Source organism: Cervus canadensis, chromosome 7 (assembly GCF_019320065.1).
Source record: "Cervus canadensis isolate Bull #8, Minnesota chromosome 7, ASM1932006v1, whole genome shotgun sequence".
Lineage (NCBI taxonomy): Eukaryota > Metazoa > Chordata > Mammalia > Artiodactyla > Cervidae > Cervus > Cervus canadensis.
In genome coordinates, this window is record NC_057392.1 from 17223951 (window position 1) to 17239056 (window position 15106).

The 15106-nt window shown below is 41.7% G+C and overlaps 1 protein-coding gene across 2 annotated transcripts in view; it reads left to right on the top strand.

The window, feature by feature from the left end:
- Window positions 1-589: 589 nt before the first annotated feature.
- Window positions 590-15106, top strand: part of LOC122445347 (SH3 domain-binding glutamic acid-rich protein-like) — a 57756-nt gene continuing 43239 nt past the window's right edge. The window contains exons 1-2 of one of the 2 annotated variants that reach the window (XM_043474446.1): window positions 590-776; window positions 8430-8615. In XM_043474446.1, coding sequence (XP_043330381.1) covers window positions 732-776; window positions 8430-8615 — 231 coding nt within the window. In that variant the 5' untranslated portion in view covers window positions 590-731. The remainder of the gene's footprint in view (window positions 777-8429; window positions 8616-15106) is intronic. The other variant, XM_043474447.1, reaches the window with a different exon arrangement.

Genomic DNA, 15106 nt, shown 5'->3' on the forward strand with positions numbered 1-15106 from the left:
TTTTTCACTCAGCGAAATTTATCTGACGCAAAAATATAATAAAGCAAGACCTATGTAATGCAGAAATAAAGTGGAGATTCATTAAAGCGGACTCCAGTTGAAGGTCATTTAATTTTTTAATCTGTCATAAAATTTTAAATTAAGGAAGCCCGTCTTTATTTACTTAAAAGCTTCTGTGGCTGTTCTGACCCTTCCTTGTGCGTTTGCCAAATGCCCTGTAAACAAAGCCTCCTCTGGGACACAGATGGTTTTCTGGGCTTCTCCAGCTCCTTCGCTTCTCTACACCACCCTCCGCCGCGGGCCCCGCCTCCCTCCGCCGCGGGCCCCGCCTCCCTCCGCCCCGGGCCCCGCCTCCCTCCGCCGCGGGCCCCGCCTCCCTCCGCCCCGGGCATCTCCGCGCAGGCCTCTGATTGGTGCAGAGCGCAGCCTTGCCTTTTAGGGACAGTTGTCGGGCTTTTAAAGTGGTAAGGGAAAGGGTGCAGTGGCTGCTTTTATCAACCAATCAACTATTTTCTTGCCAGATCCCCAAATATTCCCGGGCCAATGGAGGGGAGAGCCCAGGATGCCCGGGAGAGGCCGGGCTTAAGCTGAGCCGAGAGGCAGGCGCTCAGACAGCTCTGGGGCCCCGCCAGCCCCCATCTGGCCCTTGTCTGTGTCGCTGTCAGAATCTGTCTTGCTCCGCGTTCCCTCGCAGGGGTGTGTTGGGGGGAATCCTCATTCCGACTCTCAAAATGGTTATCAAAGTGTTTGTTGCCACATCATCTGGGTCCATAGCGGTAGGTGTCTGATGGAATTCGGGGCCTTTCTTCTCGTCCTCTTTTCTGAAAAACTCAGACTTGGAAGTAGAAGCAGCGGGTATGGCCCAGCGCTGGGCTTACATTTCTTTTTGAGGCGTGTGTAAGTAAGCCTGCGAGCACTTTGCTCTCTCCCTTGATCTGAATGGTGTAGAAGAAGTGTGTAAAACGTGTGATCCGGGGCAGCTGGGTGTGGAAGGGGATTCGAGGAAGGGGGGTGTGTTGGATGCTAGGACTTTTAATGTGTGATTTGTGTCTGTTGTGTCGCATCTTTGATAGAATCAGAGGCTTTTTTTTTTTTTTTTGGTGGAATGTTTCTGTCCTTCATCCTGTGAGACTTAGACAAATTTAAAATTGCAAGTAAATGACACTTTATATAACAACATTTTTAGCGTATGATGGGCCAGATTACTAAAATGACCCCTGGCTGTAATGACTTGTGTATGCAATGTAATCCTAAGGAAAGTGTAAAGTTAGCATGTGTAATAATATTATTTGAGGGTAATGATGTCACAGTGAAAAATAAGCAAACATCTCTGAGGCTACAGATTTAAATGCTCTAGGAATCCAAACAGACCAAAAATAGGTGCTTTATCTGATTTCCTTGGGACAAGGCTGGGAATCACCCAGCCATCTCTCTAAGTCCAGCCTTCCTTCTGTGCTTTAAGAAATAGGGGTAAGAGAGGGACTCATTTTATTCTTGGAAATGATTCAGGCTTTGATATTAGACTTGAACCTGCAGTGTCTATCTGGGACTGATATTTGGACCGGCGTTTTAGCATCTGGGAGGCTGTGGAGAGAAAACAGTTTTATTAGCCCTGAGAGATGAAGACCAGCACAGGGGCTGTTTCCTTTTATATCTGATTCCTGGAACTTCTCGAGTTGCAGCTTGGATTTCAGCGGGCCCTCAGCCAGGATGACACCCTAGGAGAGTGACTGGCCCAGGGAACAATCCTAACAGCAGCTACTGAATGCCATCCCCCCTCCCCTACCACCCACCTCCAGCCCTGAAAGTTCACACCATTTCCAGAGAGGACAAGTGGAAAACCTGAGAAAAAAGCCTGAACCTTCCCTCTGACACAACTGTTTAGTGATCTGCCAAACATCTTTCATGATGTTCCAATTTTATGAAAAAATTCCAAATGTAAAACTGCAAAGTCCTTTGCAGCTGTTGATGACCTCAGAAACTTTGATCTACAAAAAGCGCATTTTTGGATTGTTTAGATTAAAAAAAATTTTTTGTTAAAGAAAATGGCTTTCATCATGGAAAAATGGCTTTTATCGTGGGCTTCACATAATCTGTTGACACACTCATTGCTGGAAACTTTTACTGCTAAGCTGTCAATCTTCTACGTATTCTATAGGTCAGGTCTGAGTGACCCTAGACATCCTTAACAAAGACAATGAACAAAAAGGTCCTTTCTTAGGATTTTCTGATTTCCTTCGTTCTTGAAATTTGGGAATATGATTTAATTAGCCTGGGAGGATCTGGAGGGATACTGTTTATTCCTGGATCTTGAAAAATCCAAGTTCATTCTGCTGCTGTAACCAAATGTTTTGGTGCCACGTGGGACAATGTGACCTTGAGAAAGTTATTTCACCTTGCTAAGCCTCAATTTCCTTATCTGTAAAATGACAATAAGAATAGAACTCAACTTATAGTGTTGTCACGAAGACTTAGGAAGTAAGTTAAGAGTGAGGGTCAGTAAGGGTCAGTAAGCAAGGGTCAGTAAGCCAAGCATGCCCAGCATGGTGTCAAGTGCTTAATAAATATTATCATTATTAGTTAATGCTATAATTATCAGTTATTAATATTATAATTGTTATAACTATTGGATATTATAATTATTAGTTAATGTTAAATGTTAATAATATTATTAGTAATTGTTAATCAATAGTATTGTCATTGTTATAATTATTAGTTAATATTAGAAGGTCTTCATCTATGATGATGTTCAGAATAATTATCTCAAGCCACATAACTTGAAGAATTTCTGTCTTATCATAAAGAATAAGAACAGATTATTCCTACGGTGTCTGTGCTAATGATTTTTCCTGGTTGAGGGAATTTCACCCGGAAGTTTCTTTGCAGGACAGCCCAGAGCAGCTGCCAGCACTTATGCTGTGTGGATGGTGATTGGTCTACAAAACTTTTACTCCTTATTTCTTCAGTCTATATGCTTTAAAACTAGGTTCTTGCCTGTGACATCATCAGAGAGAGCATCATGACTTCTGTTGGGTGAATGAAATAAATGAAAAAGGAAAATACCAATTGGAATCTCTTGATGAAGATTACACATGCAGTTGTGTATTACACCTCTGTTTTAACAGTTGATGCCAAACTGTGGTTCCTTGATTTACTACTTTAGAGACAGATGTGGGTGAAGAGACCCTGGGAGCAGGAAAAGGTTGTGTCTTCGTTTCTAACCATCCTGTCATCCTGAAGGCCATTGCTGCAAGGGTCTGAAGACAAAGGGGAGAGAGGACAGTCCTCCCTGTTTTCAAGATGCACAGCCCCTGAGCCACCATCAGTAAGGACAGACTAATGATGGCTCGTGGATTTCTTAGTCCTTTTTCCAGTCTTGGGCTTTCCTGGTGCCTCAGTTAGTAAAGAATCTGCCCACAATGCAGGAGGCCCAGATTCTCTCCCTGGATCGGAAGATCCCCTGGAGAAGGGAATGGCTACCCACTCCAGTATTCTTGCCTGGAGAATTTCGTGGACAGAGGAGCCTGGTGGGCTACAGTCCATGGGGTTGCAAAAGAGTCAGACACAGTTGAGTGACTAACCTTATCACTTCATAGAGGGAAAAACATAGCTCTTGAATTGATGACTCTGGGAGTGACCCTTGGAAAATTCTTTAATTCACTGCACCTCAGTTTTGTTATCTTAAGATGGTGATCAGAATTCTTGCCTGGTGTGGCCAGCAGGATGAGACAATGAGGTAACAGTGTGCTGGGTGCCCGACTGCGCAGCTACTCAACTTGTGGTGTGAAATGCTTTTCCACGCATTCCTCAGTTCTCACCAGCCCTGGGAGAAAGGCAGCGTTCTATCCATTTTGCAGATGAGGTGATGGACAAGCAGAGCTTCGGCTCAGATAACAACCTTCCCGGCCAGGATGGACTCGCCGGTCACCTGTCACTTAGATGCAGCATGCTTTATATTACAGTGCAGTCACCTGTGTTGGAGAGGTTTCTAACTGTACAAGACAATAAGCGGGAGATGCCAAGCGAGTGACCCAAAGATCAGTCTGACGCATCACAGTCACCAACAGTGGCTGGTGATTTCGGGACCCAGAATGACACTTTCTTTTTATTTTTTGATTTATTTTATTGAGGTATAGTTGACTTACCACATTGTGTTAATTTTTGCTGTATAGCAAAGTGATTCAGTTATATATTCATATACACTCTTTTTCAGATTCGTTTCCATTACGATTCATCGCAAGATATTGACTATGGTTCTCTGTGCTATATAGTCGGGCCTTGTCTATCCATTCTATATACAGTCGTTCGTACCTGCAGATGCAAACTCCCACTCCCACTCCCAAACTCCCAAACTCCCACTCCATCTCTCCCACACCCTCCTCCCCTTTGGCAACCACAAGACTGTTCTCTTTGAGAATGACACTTTCTTATGAGTCAATGTAACAGGATAGGAAAACAGAGCTTTCTGAGGTTCCACTGAGGTCCCGAAGGCTCCAAGTGACACAGACCCTGAGGACCCCAGATCCTCCAGAGGGGCTGCTCAGAAGAATGAGGCAGCCTTGGCCATGGCACCCTGGAGAAGGGAGAAGGGGTGAAGCATGCAGGGAGAAGTGTGTCTGCCGTGAGGACTGTTGCGGGGCTCTGCACCACTCCTCCCCTTGAAGCCATGAAGGGGTGGTCCCCTCTGGGGGCTGATGTATCCCTGGGGTCAGCTTGGGAGGCCATGTGGAGAAAAGCTGTACATTGACTGCAAGGAGTGGGGAGTGTGTAGTGGGGTTCTTTGAACAAGGGTCCACCAAGGGGGTGTTGCAGGAGAGTGCACCCACACTCAAATGGGTATCAGAGTGTGGGCAAAGGCCACGTGCCAGCCAGGTGAAGTCACGTGCTCACCCCTCCCTCTGGGCTCATCCTAAGACCCTTCTCCAGCCCCCAGCAGAAGTCAAGTGCTCCAGACAGCTAGGAGAGCAGTGCTTTTGACCCATTTTAAGTGATTGGTATTTGGGAAGTCCAGGATGGCAGATTTTATTTTTCTTCTCTTTTTTTGAATGAGGTGCTGAGAGATAAACTTTAATGCAATATCATGTTCCCAACAGTCAAGTCAACTTTCTGTAGATGTAATTGCTTGTCTTGAGAGGAATAATAGTCAACAGATCTTCCTCTCCTGTTTTCTCCATTTTTCTTTGGCTTTCCAGAAGAGAAAAAATAAATCAGGACTTGGGAAAATGTTCTCCATCTATTTAGAAATTGTGGAATAAAATGAAATCCTTTTCCATCCCACCTCAAGTCCTGAGGCATGATTTTTTTTAAAGTTTTTCTTTTTTATAATTGACAGGTAGTTAATTTGCAATGTTGTGTTACTTTCAAGTGTATTGTATAGTGATTCAGTTAATTCCTGAGGCATGATTAATAGAGATGGGAATCTCGTCCATGGGGAAGTGGACTTCAGCCAGGGTGAAGGTATTTGAGGAGCAAGGAAGAGAGGGGTTTGAACAGAATAAAGAATGTTGCCTTCTGAGTATTTAACTAAAAGTAAATCTACCTGAAATGAAGATATCTCTACTCTTTGAAACAGCAAAGTTATCTCCAAAAATAGCTAAAGGAGTAAGTAATCTATAAAGTGACATAAGTAATTATGAACAGGTTGGAGAGTATGTAGAGAAAACATGATTAATTAAAGTAATAATTCAGTCCAACAACCTGTCGTCATGTCTGATGGGATTTTTGATATTCAGAAACTCCGCCGTGAGGCCGGGGAATTTGGAGTCCGGTTTCCACTAGAAGGACGAGGCGATCTGGGGTTCCCCTAGCATAGCCTTGGGGAAGCTCACCCTGGTGGGAAGGTAAGCAGTCTGTCCATTGGTTCTGAGAGATGTGACACTCAGGAATGTGCCCAAGTGCTTATGCCAGATTCTTAAGGGACCTTCCATCATTCTATTCCTTTCTGTATGACTTCTGTTTTTATTTTTTGTCTACGCTTGCCCCAAACTGAAATAGATCCCTTGGCCTGAGTCTTATGGATTGAATGTATTGTAGCTAAGAGCAGCCTTTAATTTATTGACCTAATGCTTTTAGTTGCTTTGTCTTTGTTATGTTGATGGTGCAAATGTTAATTAAGAAAACATATGATTACCATTTATATATGGGTATATGTAATTCATATACAAAAATTTATATATAATTTATATTTAGGTAAGTATTAGATACTCAATAGTGTCCAGCTCTTTGTGACTCCATGACTGTAGCCTGCCAGGCTCCTCTGCCCTTGGGATTCTCCAGGCAAGAATATTAGAGTGGGTTGCCACTCCCTTCTCCAGGGGACATTCCTGACCCAGGGATCTAACCCAGGTCTCCTGCATTGCAGGCAGATTCTTTACCATCTAAGCCATCTTTACCCACTAGGGAAGCCCATAATTTATATTCACTGTACATTAATTGAAATTATAAAACAGTAATTTATATTAATTAAATTATTAAACAGTAACATTATACTTATAATTAATATGCTATATCTATATATAGTCAAGTCACCACCCAAAGCAAATTACATAGTGTTTATTTTTGGTGGTGATTTGATTCTAGGGCATAAGCATCCATGTGTATCTTTCTTTACCTTACCTTAGGAAAGAACCTCTACACAAAAGTCATTGATATCATCAATCATTTTGGCAAAAATGAATAAAATAAGAATTTTGGGGAGGTGTATGAATCTCTGAAAGCTCAGCCGGTAAAGAATCCTCCTGCAATGCAGGAGACCCTGGTTCTATTCCTGGGTCAGGAAGATCCGCTGGAGAAGGGATAGGCTACCCATTCCAGTATTCTTGGGCTTCCCTGGTGGTTCAGCTGGTAAAGAATCTGCCTGCAATGTGGGAGACCTGGGTTCGATCCCTGGGTTGGGAAGATCCCCTGGAGAAGGGAAAGGCTACTTAATCCAGCATGGGCTGGCAAAAAGTCGGACACGACTGAGTGACTTTCACTATATAAATCTTTATCGAATGAATTGGGTTTAAACAAAAGAGGATTTGAATCTAGATGTTCGGTTTAGGATGGGCATGTACCTTTTCAGCATTTGTTTGGAATCCTCAGAATCTAGTCCTTCTGCTGATAAACAAGTTACATGAAATGACAAGGGGACTCATATCCTAGAAAACATTCTTAATGACGATTTTCGTTGCGAGGCAATAGTCCATTCAGAGGACTTAAGATACTGGATATTTTTATGTCAAAGAAGATACTAATTTAAACTTTTAATTTTAAGAACAGACCATATTGTGCCTCTTTATCATCTGTACAAATGAGTTCTTGACTTTTTTTTTTTTTTTTACCCAAATAACATCTTATGAATCTATTCGTGTGAAGAGCTTGGCACCATGTCTTGTGCAGAGTAGGGAATCAATAAATGAGTATTGATTGGTTTATGCTATTGATCATTCTGAAGTTTCTCCCAGAGTTCTTACAATGTGGTCCACAGTCTGCTGTAACTTGTTTACCAGTGTTTATAAAAAAGATTGGTGGTCCAGTGGGTAAGACTCCAATACAGCAGATGCGGGTTTGATCCCTGGTCAGGGAACTAAGATCCCACATACCCTCAGTCAAAAAAAAAAAAAAAAAAAGGCATCATGCGTTCTGGGAGTGAATTCCTTGACTTAAGAGAGAAAAATTCTGACTGAAGAGAGAAAATCGTAATTGTTTCTGGGGAAGGAGTGTTAAGATTTCAAGATGGCCACATTCACAAAGAAATGACATTGGTAGGTACAGTCCTTACTTGTGAACCATGTGTGGAGAAAAGGGCCCCTGGGTTTTCTCTTAGGTGTGGCTGCACTTTGATTTTACTTAAAGAGTTGGATGTGAGTAGAGAACAGTTATTTTACTGCATTACTCTTTCATGTGCCAGGAGAAATATCCACCAGCTTTTCTAGTTTTTTCCCCCTGCTCTTCCTTTTCCAATAATCTCTATGTGGACTTTTCAGTTTCCTGTGTTATTTCTAAAGCTACTTTTGTTCAGCGTGACTCATGTTCCCATTCTCATAACTGTGAATAGTGCCTTTTAGTGTGAGTGTACTTGGTATTTGAGTTTCATAGTAAATTGTGTTTTTTTCCTTCTATCATCTTGTTCTTTGCAACCAATCCCTATTTATTGTTTGGCTTTAAAGCTTAGCAGAGAATTAAAAGTATTTTGAAGACCTCAAATAAAAGCTATGATGATAATATCTCTATTCCTATTCGGTTGACTATATCATGATTTAAACATTGATGAGATTAAAATTTCAGAATTTAAATGATTGCTCTATTGATCCTATGGGATGAAGAAGTGTGATTTTATGATTTTTCTTGTTTAAATACTTAGCAAAGTTATTTGTATTGTATGGTACAGTTGGAGAAAGGGTTTTTACAAAACAGCCTAATGGTAATCTTTTTCTTCTCGTGACTAGATTAGGAAGAAACAGCAAGAAGTTGTGGGCTTTTTGGAAGCTAATAAAATCGATTTTAAGGAGTTTGATATTGCTGGAGATGAAGACAACAGGAAGTGGATGAGAGAAAATGTTCCTGGAGAGAAGAAACCTCAGAATGGGATTCCGCTGCCTCCTCAGATCTTTAATGAGGAGCAGTATTGTGGGGTGAGATTTAGTTTCTCTGAAAATTTTTCTGCATGTGTGTTTATCAGAAATTAAAGCAGATAAGCTTTGAGGTAGCGTTTACATTTGTTGGCCTTTTTCAGCTTGTGATCTATTTCTATCATTCAATACCTGGATGGTTAGATCCATGGTGAAGAATAAATAGTTAAGATTTAAAAAATGATAGAAACAATAAAATGATGATTCAGAAGTTCTTGGGATTCCTTTAGGTTTTTTCTTTTATTTTGAAGAGAGGAGGCCACTTGTTCAGACAAAACAAGCGTTTAGTTGAAAAGACATTCTGATTTCCAGTTTTTTAAGAAATCTCCACACTGTTTTCCATAGCGGCTGTACTAGTTTGCAGCATGTATATTATCTATGGTGAAACAGATCACCAGCCCAGGTGGGATGCATGAGACAAGTGCTCGGGCCTGGTGCACTGGGAAGACCCAGAGGAATCGGGTGGAGAGGGAGGTGGGAGGGGGGATCGGGATGGGGAATACGTGTAAATCTATGGCTGATTCATATCAATGTATGACAAAACCCACTGAAAAAAAAGTAAATAAGTAAAGGAAAAAAAAAAAAAGAAAGAAAAGAAAAGACATTCTGATCAACCTGGTAGGGTACACATACCTGCATCCACTGGGTACACGTTCACCTTTGCAAAGAGTGATTTGCAGAAGTAAAGTTTTGTGTGAAAGTGAAAGTGTTAGCCCCTCAGTCATGTCCAACTCTTTGTGATCCTATGGCCTGTAGCCCGCCAGGCTCCTCCGTCCATGGGATTCTCCAGGCAAGAATACTAGAGTGGATTTCCATTTCCTTCTCCAGGGGGTCTTCCAGACATAAGATCAAACCCGGGTCTCCTGCATTGCAGGCAGAAAGTTTTGTGTAAATGCATCTAAATGGCTAAAAATCTGTTCTGGACACCCTTCCTCCTTGTGAGGACACAACAAGAAGACGACCATTTATGAACCAGAGAGGGGTACTCAACCAGACACTGAATCTGTTGGCACCTTCACCTGGGACTTCCAGCCTCCAGATCTGTGAGAAATAAATGTCTGTTGTTTGTAAACCACCAAAACCAACAAAACAAAACCAACAAAAACTCTTCTGGGCATTTAATTATAATAGCAATTTTATTTTATACATTTAGTCATTCATTTTACCATAAAATCACTTTTTCCTCAGGGTTTATAGATTCTGCTTAGTAAATCAAATTGTTGAAAAGAAACATTTAAAAGCTCAAAGGACTCTGGAGCATGAGAACTGGAGTTAGCTTTGGGGGTTCATCTAAGTCTTCCAGGTCATTTTTCAGATTTGGCCATCATGCTTCTAATTACCCAGAGCTGTGCTGTTTCTGGAGGTTGGAGCCTGGCATAGGATTTTTTCACTCACTTCTCTTTTATAAAAAATTAATTATTTATTAAAAAATTATAAGCAATTTTAATTTTTTTTGGCTTCACCACATGGCATGTGGGATTATAATCCTTTGACCAGGAATCAAACCTTTGCCCTTTGCCTTGGAAGCATGGAGTCTTAACCACTAGACTGCCAGGGAAGTCACCACTTTTCTTCTTGCTATACAAAACTGCTGGTCCTTTAGCTCAGCTTCTCTGTATTATTATATTTCTCAATTAAAGCAAGTGTCATCAAACTACAGCCCAAGTGGCAAGGCCTGCAGCTATCTGTTTTCATGAAATTTTATTGGACATGCCTGCACTAATTCACCACCTAATGCCTATGGCTAATTTTGCATGATGGCAGAGCTGAGCAGTTGCAACAGAGACCATCTGACCCACAAAGCCAGAAACATTGAGAATTACTATCTTTTCTGGTGGTTCAGATAGTAAAGAATCTTCCTGCAAAGTAGGAGATCCAGGTTTGATCCCTGAGTCAGGAAGGTCCCCTGGAGAAGGAACTGGCAACCCACTACAGTATTCTTGCCTGGAGAATCCCATGGACAGAGGAGCCTGGTGGGCTACAGTCCATGTGGTCTCAGAGTCACACATGACTGAGTAACTAGATGACACGACATGACATTTACAGAAAAGCTTTCAGATCTCTCATTTGAAGCATGAATTGTTCTGCTGTTGGGGGTTTATATTACTTTCTTAGGGCTGGTATAACAAAATACCACAAACCTGGTGATTCTTATGGACTGTATGTTTGTGTCCCCCTAAATTCGTATATTGAAGTTCTAAGGCCCAAGGTGATGGTATTTGAAGAAGGGATCTTTGGGAGGTGATTAGGATCAGATGAAGTCCTGTGGGTGGGGCCTTCATGGTGGGATTAGTGCCCTTTTGGGAGGAGGAAGAGAAAGAGACCCCTTTCTCTTCACCTTGTGATCACACAGCCAGGGGCAACTGTGAGCCAGGAAGAGAGCAGCACTCAATGATGCTGAACCCAAAACACATTTCTGTTAGTAAGCCACCCAGTCTATGGTATTTTGTTTTGGCATCCCCAGCTGATGGTTACAGGGCTTTAAAACAACAGAAATTTATTCTTTCACAGTTCTGGAGGCCAGAAGTTTTAAATCAAGGTGTCAGTAGGGTTGGTTTGTGCTGCAGGCTCTAAGCAAAAATCTCTCCATGCGTCTCTCCTGGCTTCTGGTGGCTGCCACCCATCTCTGACAGTCCTCCACTTGTTGACACATCATGTCCATCTCTGCGTCCATCTTTACATGGCCTTCTTCTTGGGGTCTCTCTGTGTCTTCACATGGCTTTCGTATAAGGACAGAAGTCATTGGAATAGGGTCCACCCTAGTCCAGCATGGCCTCATCATAAGTAACTACATCTGTGAAAGTAAAAAGAGAAAGTGTTAGTTGCTCAATCATGTCTGACTCTTTTCGACCCCAGGAATTATAACCCACAGAGTTATAACTCTTCTGTCCATGGGGTTCTCCAGGCAAGTATACGGAGTGGGTAGTCATTCCCTTCTCCATGGGATCTTTCTGACCCAGGGATTGTACCCAGGTCTCCAGCATTGCAGGTGGGTTCTTTACCATCTGAGCCACCAGGGAAGCCAATATCCCAATTTGCAAATAAGGTCATTTTCTGAGATTCTGGGTGGACATGCTTTTGGGTAAATTCACGGGCTGTGTGAATTTACATGGCTGTGTTAGGCTTCTTCAGAGGCTAAAGTTAAAGTCCTGTGGATGTGAAAGTGTTTTCAAACATGTTTAAGGTGTTGAGCAATTATTTAGTGGAACTTATGGCCAGTCCCTTAGACTGCAAGGAGATCAAATCAGCCAATCCTAAAGGAAGTTAACCCTAAATATTCATTGGAAAGACTGATGCTGAAGCTGAAGCTCCAATACTTGGGCCACCTGATGCAATGAGCTGACATATTGGAAAAAACCCTGATGCTGGGAGAGACTGAAGGCAGTAGGAGTAGGGGGTAGCAGAGGATGAGATGTTAGATCACTGACTCCATGGACATGAATTTGAGCAAACTCCAGGAGATAGTGGAGGACAGAGGAGCCTGGTGTGATGCAGTTCATGTGGTCACAAGGAGTTGGACACGATTTGGTAATTAAACAAGGAACAATGGTCTGGTCCAGCTCTCTAGTGATTGAAGCTGGGGCTTCCCAGAGTGAGGAAAGTATTTCCTTGGTAAGGGAGGGTCCCTCCCCTGTACACCACGCTCCTCTCCCCACACCCTCCAGACTGCTTGGCTTCTGGACATCTCTCCAACCTGACCTGAATTTCTAAGAACTGTGACTCTTATTAGATGAGGAAAGGGAGAAAAAGGCTTCTTGGGGTGGGGGACAATGGTGATGGCCAATTTTTATTTGTTAGAAATTAAAAATTTATTTATTTATTTGTCTGCACTGGGTCTTAGTTGCAGCATGGGGGATCTTTATTGAGCCATGAGGGATCTTTTGTTGTGGTGAACGGGCTCTCTAGTTGTGGGGTGAGGGCTTAGTAGTTGAAGTGTGTGGGCTTAGTTGCCTAGTGGCATGCGGGATCTTGGTTCCCCAACCAGGGGTCCAACCCACAGTCCCTGCTGCAAGGTGGAATCTTAACTACTGGTCCACCAGAAAAATCCGTATAAAATGTATTTTAATAATTGAAAAATGAGTCTGTGTGCACACAGAAAAATTAAAATGGTTCTAGAGTTGTCCACAGTGGAGATGATTCTTCCTCCCACTTTAGACCCCTGTAGTTCCTTTTTCTGAGGTGGGCCAGGTTTATGAGCCCACCACCTGGCAAGTGACACCTGGCACCACTCAAGAGAGCACTCTGCTTGTTTTCACACTCTACTGTTGCTGTCTTGAAATTCATAATGATTTTTGGAAAAGGGTTGCCTTGTTTTTATCACTTTATTTTTACCACTTTATTTGCACTGGGCCCTGCAAGTTATGTAGCCATCCTGCTTTGACCCACCAGTGTTGGCAATTTCTTGTTTGGCCTTCCATGAATTTTGTATGTGTATTAACCATTGTTAATCACTTAAAAAAATGGGAATAAACTCTATACACTTTGTTCTTTTCACTTAACAACTGTATCTCAGAGGTTATTGCAGAGCTGCACATATTCTTTTTAAAAAGTTTTTTAAAATTTTATATTGGAGTATATAGTGTGTTAGTTGCTTAGTTGTGCCCGACTCTTTGCGACCCCGTGGCCTGTAGCCCACCAGGCTCCTTTGTCCACGGAATTCTCCAGGCAAGAATACTGGAGTGGGTTGCCATTTCCTCCTCCAGGGGATCTTCCTGACCCAGGAAATGAACCCATGTCTCCCACTTTGCAGGCAGATTTTTTTTTTAACCACTGAGCCACCATGGAAGCTCAGAAGTGGGATTGGTGGGTCACATATTCTTTATTTCAATGGTTGCAAAACATTCCATTGTATATGACATAATTAATTGGGACAGTTCTCTAATGGGAACCATTGAGGTTGTTTTCAGTTTTCCTCTGGCGCAGCCTGCAATGCAGGAGACCTGCATTCAACCCCTGGGTTGGGAAGATCCCCTGGAGAAGGAAATGGTAACCCACTCCACTATTCTTGCCTGGAAAATCCCGTGGACAGAGGAACCTGGCAGGCTATAGTTCATGGGGTCTCAAAGAGTCGGACACGACAGAGCAACTTCATGTCTCTTCTCAGCTACAGACAATGCTGCAGAAGTCTCTTTACACATACAGAACTTTGTGTTCAGTCTGAGTGTATATATAGGATAAATTCCTAGAAGATGTGCTGAGTTACAGCATATATGCATCTCACATTTCAATAGATAATAAATCTGGACTGTAGTTGCACCAGCTTATATTTGGGTGTGGCTGGTTTCCTGTGACTTTGACAATACTCTGTATGCAAACTTAATCAATTTGTTAGATGAAAAATGTGTTCTCACTGCTTTGACTTGGATTTCTGTCTTTATAGCTGAGGCTGAACATCTTTTCCTCTGTTTATAAGCTTTCTGTGTTTTCTTCTATGACTTTCTACTTTTTCTGTTTAGTTCCAGGTAATGTTTATTGGTTTGTGAGAATCTTTACTTATGATGGAAAGTAGCCCTTTCACTACCATAGCTGTTGCAAATATTTCCCTATGTTTCTTATTTGTCTTTTGACTTTTTGAAGTGTTTTTTTTGGGAATGCAGGGCTTAACATTTATTTTCTGTGGACAGTTTATTAATATATTTTATAGTTCCCGCACTCTATGTCTTATTTAGAAAATCATTCAGCACTCTAATATCATTAAAGGAATCATCTCATTTTCTTCTAGTACTTTTCCAGTGAAAGTAGAATTTTAAATCTCTTACTTTTTCTTATTTTCACTGTCCTTTTCAATTAAGACTAGTTACATTGGAGATGATACTGAAGTATTTTCTTTCAACCTATGTTTATCCCAGAGTAAAAATTCTGTAGTTATTTTCTGCTGTAGGAATAGAACTTCAAAGGCATTTCTTATTTCATTTTACTGTCATCTAGCAATGCTTTCTGTATTAACTGTGGAAGAAGAAAAGATTTCCTAACTAAGAAAAAAGACTTCTATTTTAAGATGTGTTTTCCTATTATAAATACAGCTCTAATGAGATAAGCGTACAAATGATTTTATGTTTAGCTGGTTTGAATTCTTTCTGCATTCAGAGAGGTATTAGTAGTTTTTCCTACTAGCAGCTTTGCTAAACTTGCTTTTCTGCAATCTGTGGATATTCCCAACAAAAGGGCATTAATGAGGCAGAGGACCTTGTTTTCAGAACGTAGGTAAAATGACTATTTGTATTGCAGATTCCAATTTTTAAAAGAGACTCAAAGTTCTGAAGGATGTGTCAGGTTTAAAATGGCATTGTTGTTGTTCAGTTGCTAAGTCGTCTCCGACTCTTTGCATGCAACCCCATGGACTGCAGCATGCCGAGCTTCCCTGTCTTTCACTATCTCCCGGAATTTGCTCAAACTTATGTCCATTGTGTCAAGGATGCCAGCATAAATCTACTCAATATTCTGTAATAGCCTATATGAGAAAAGAATCTGAAAAACAATGGATATATGTCTAT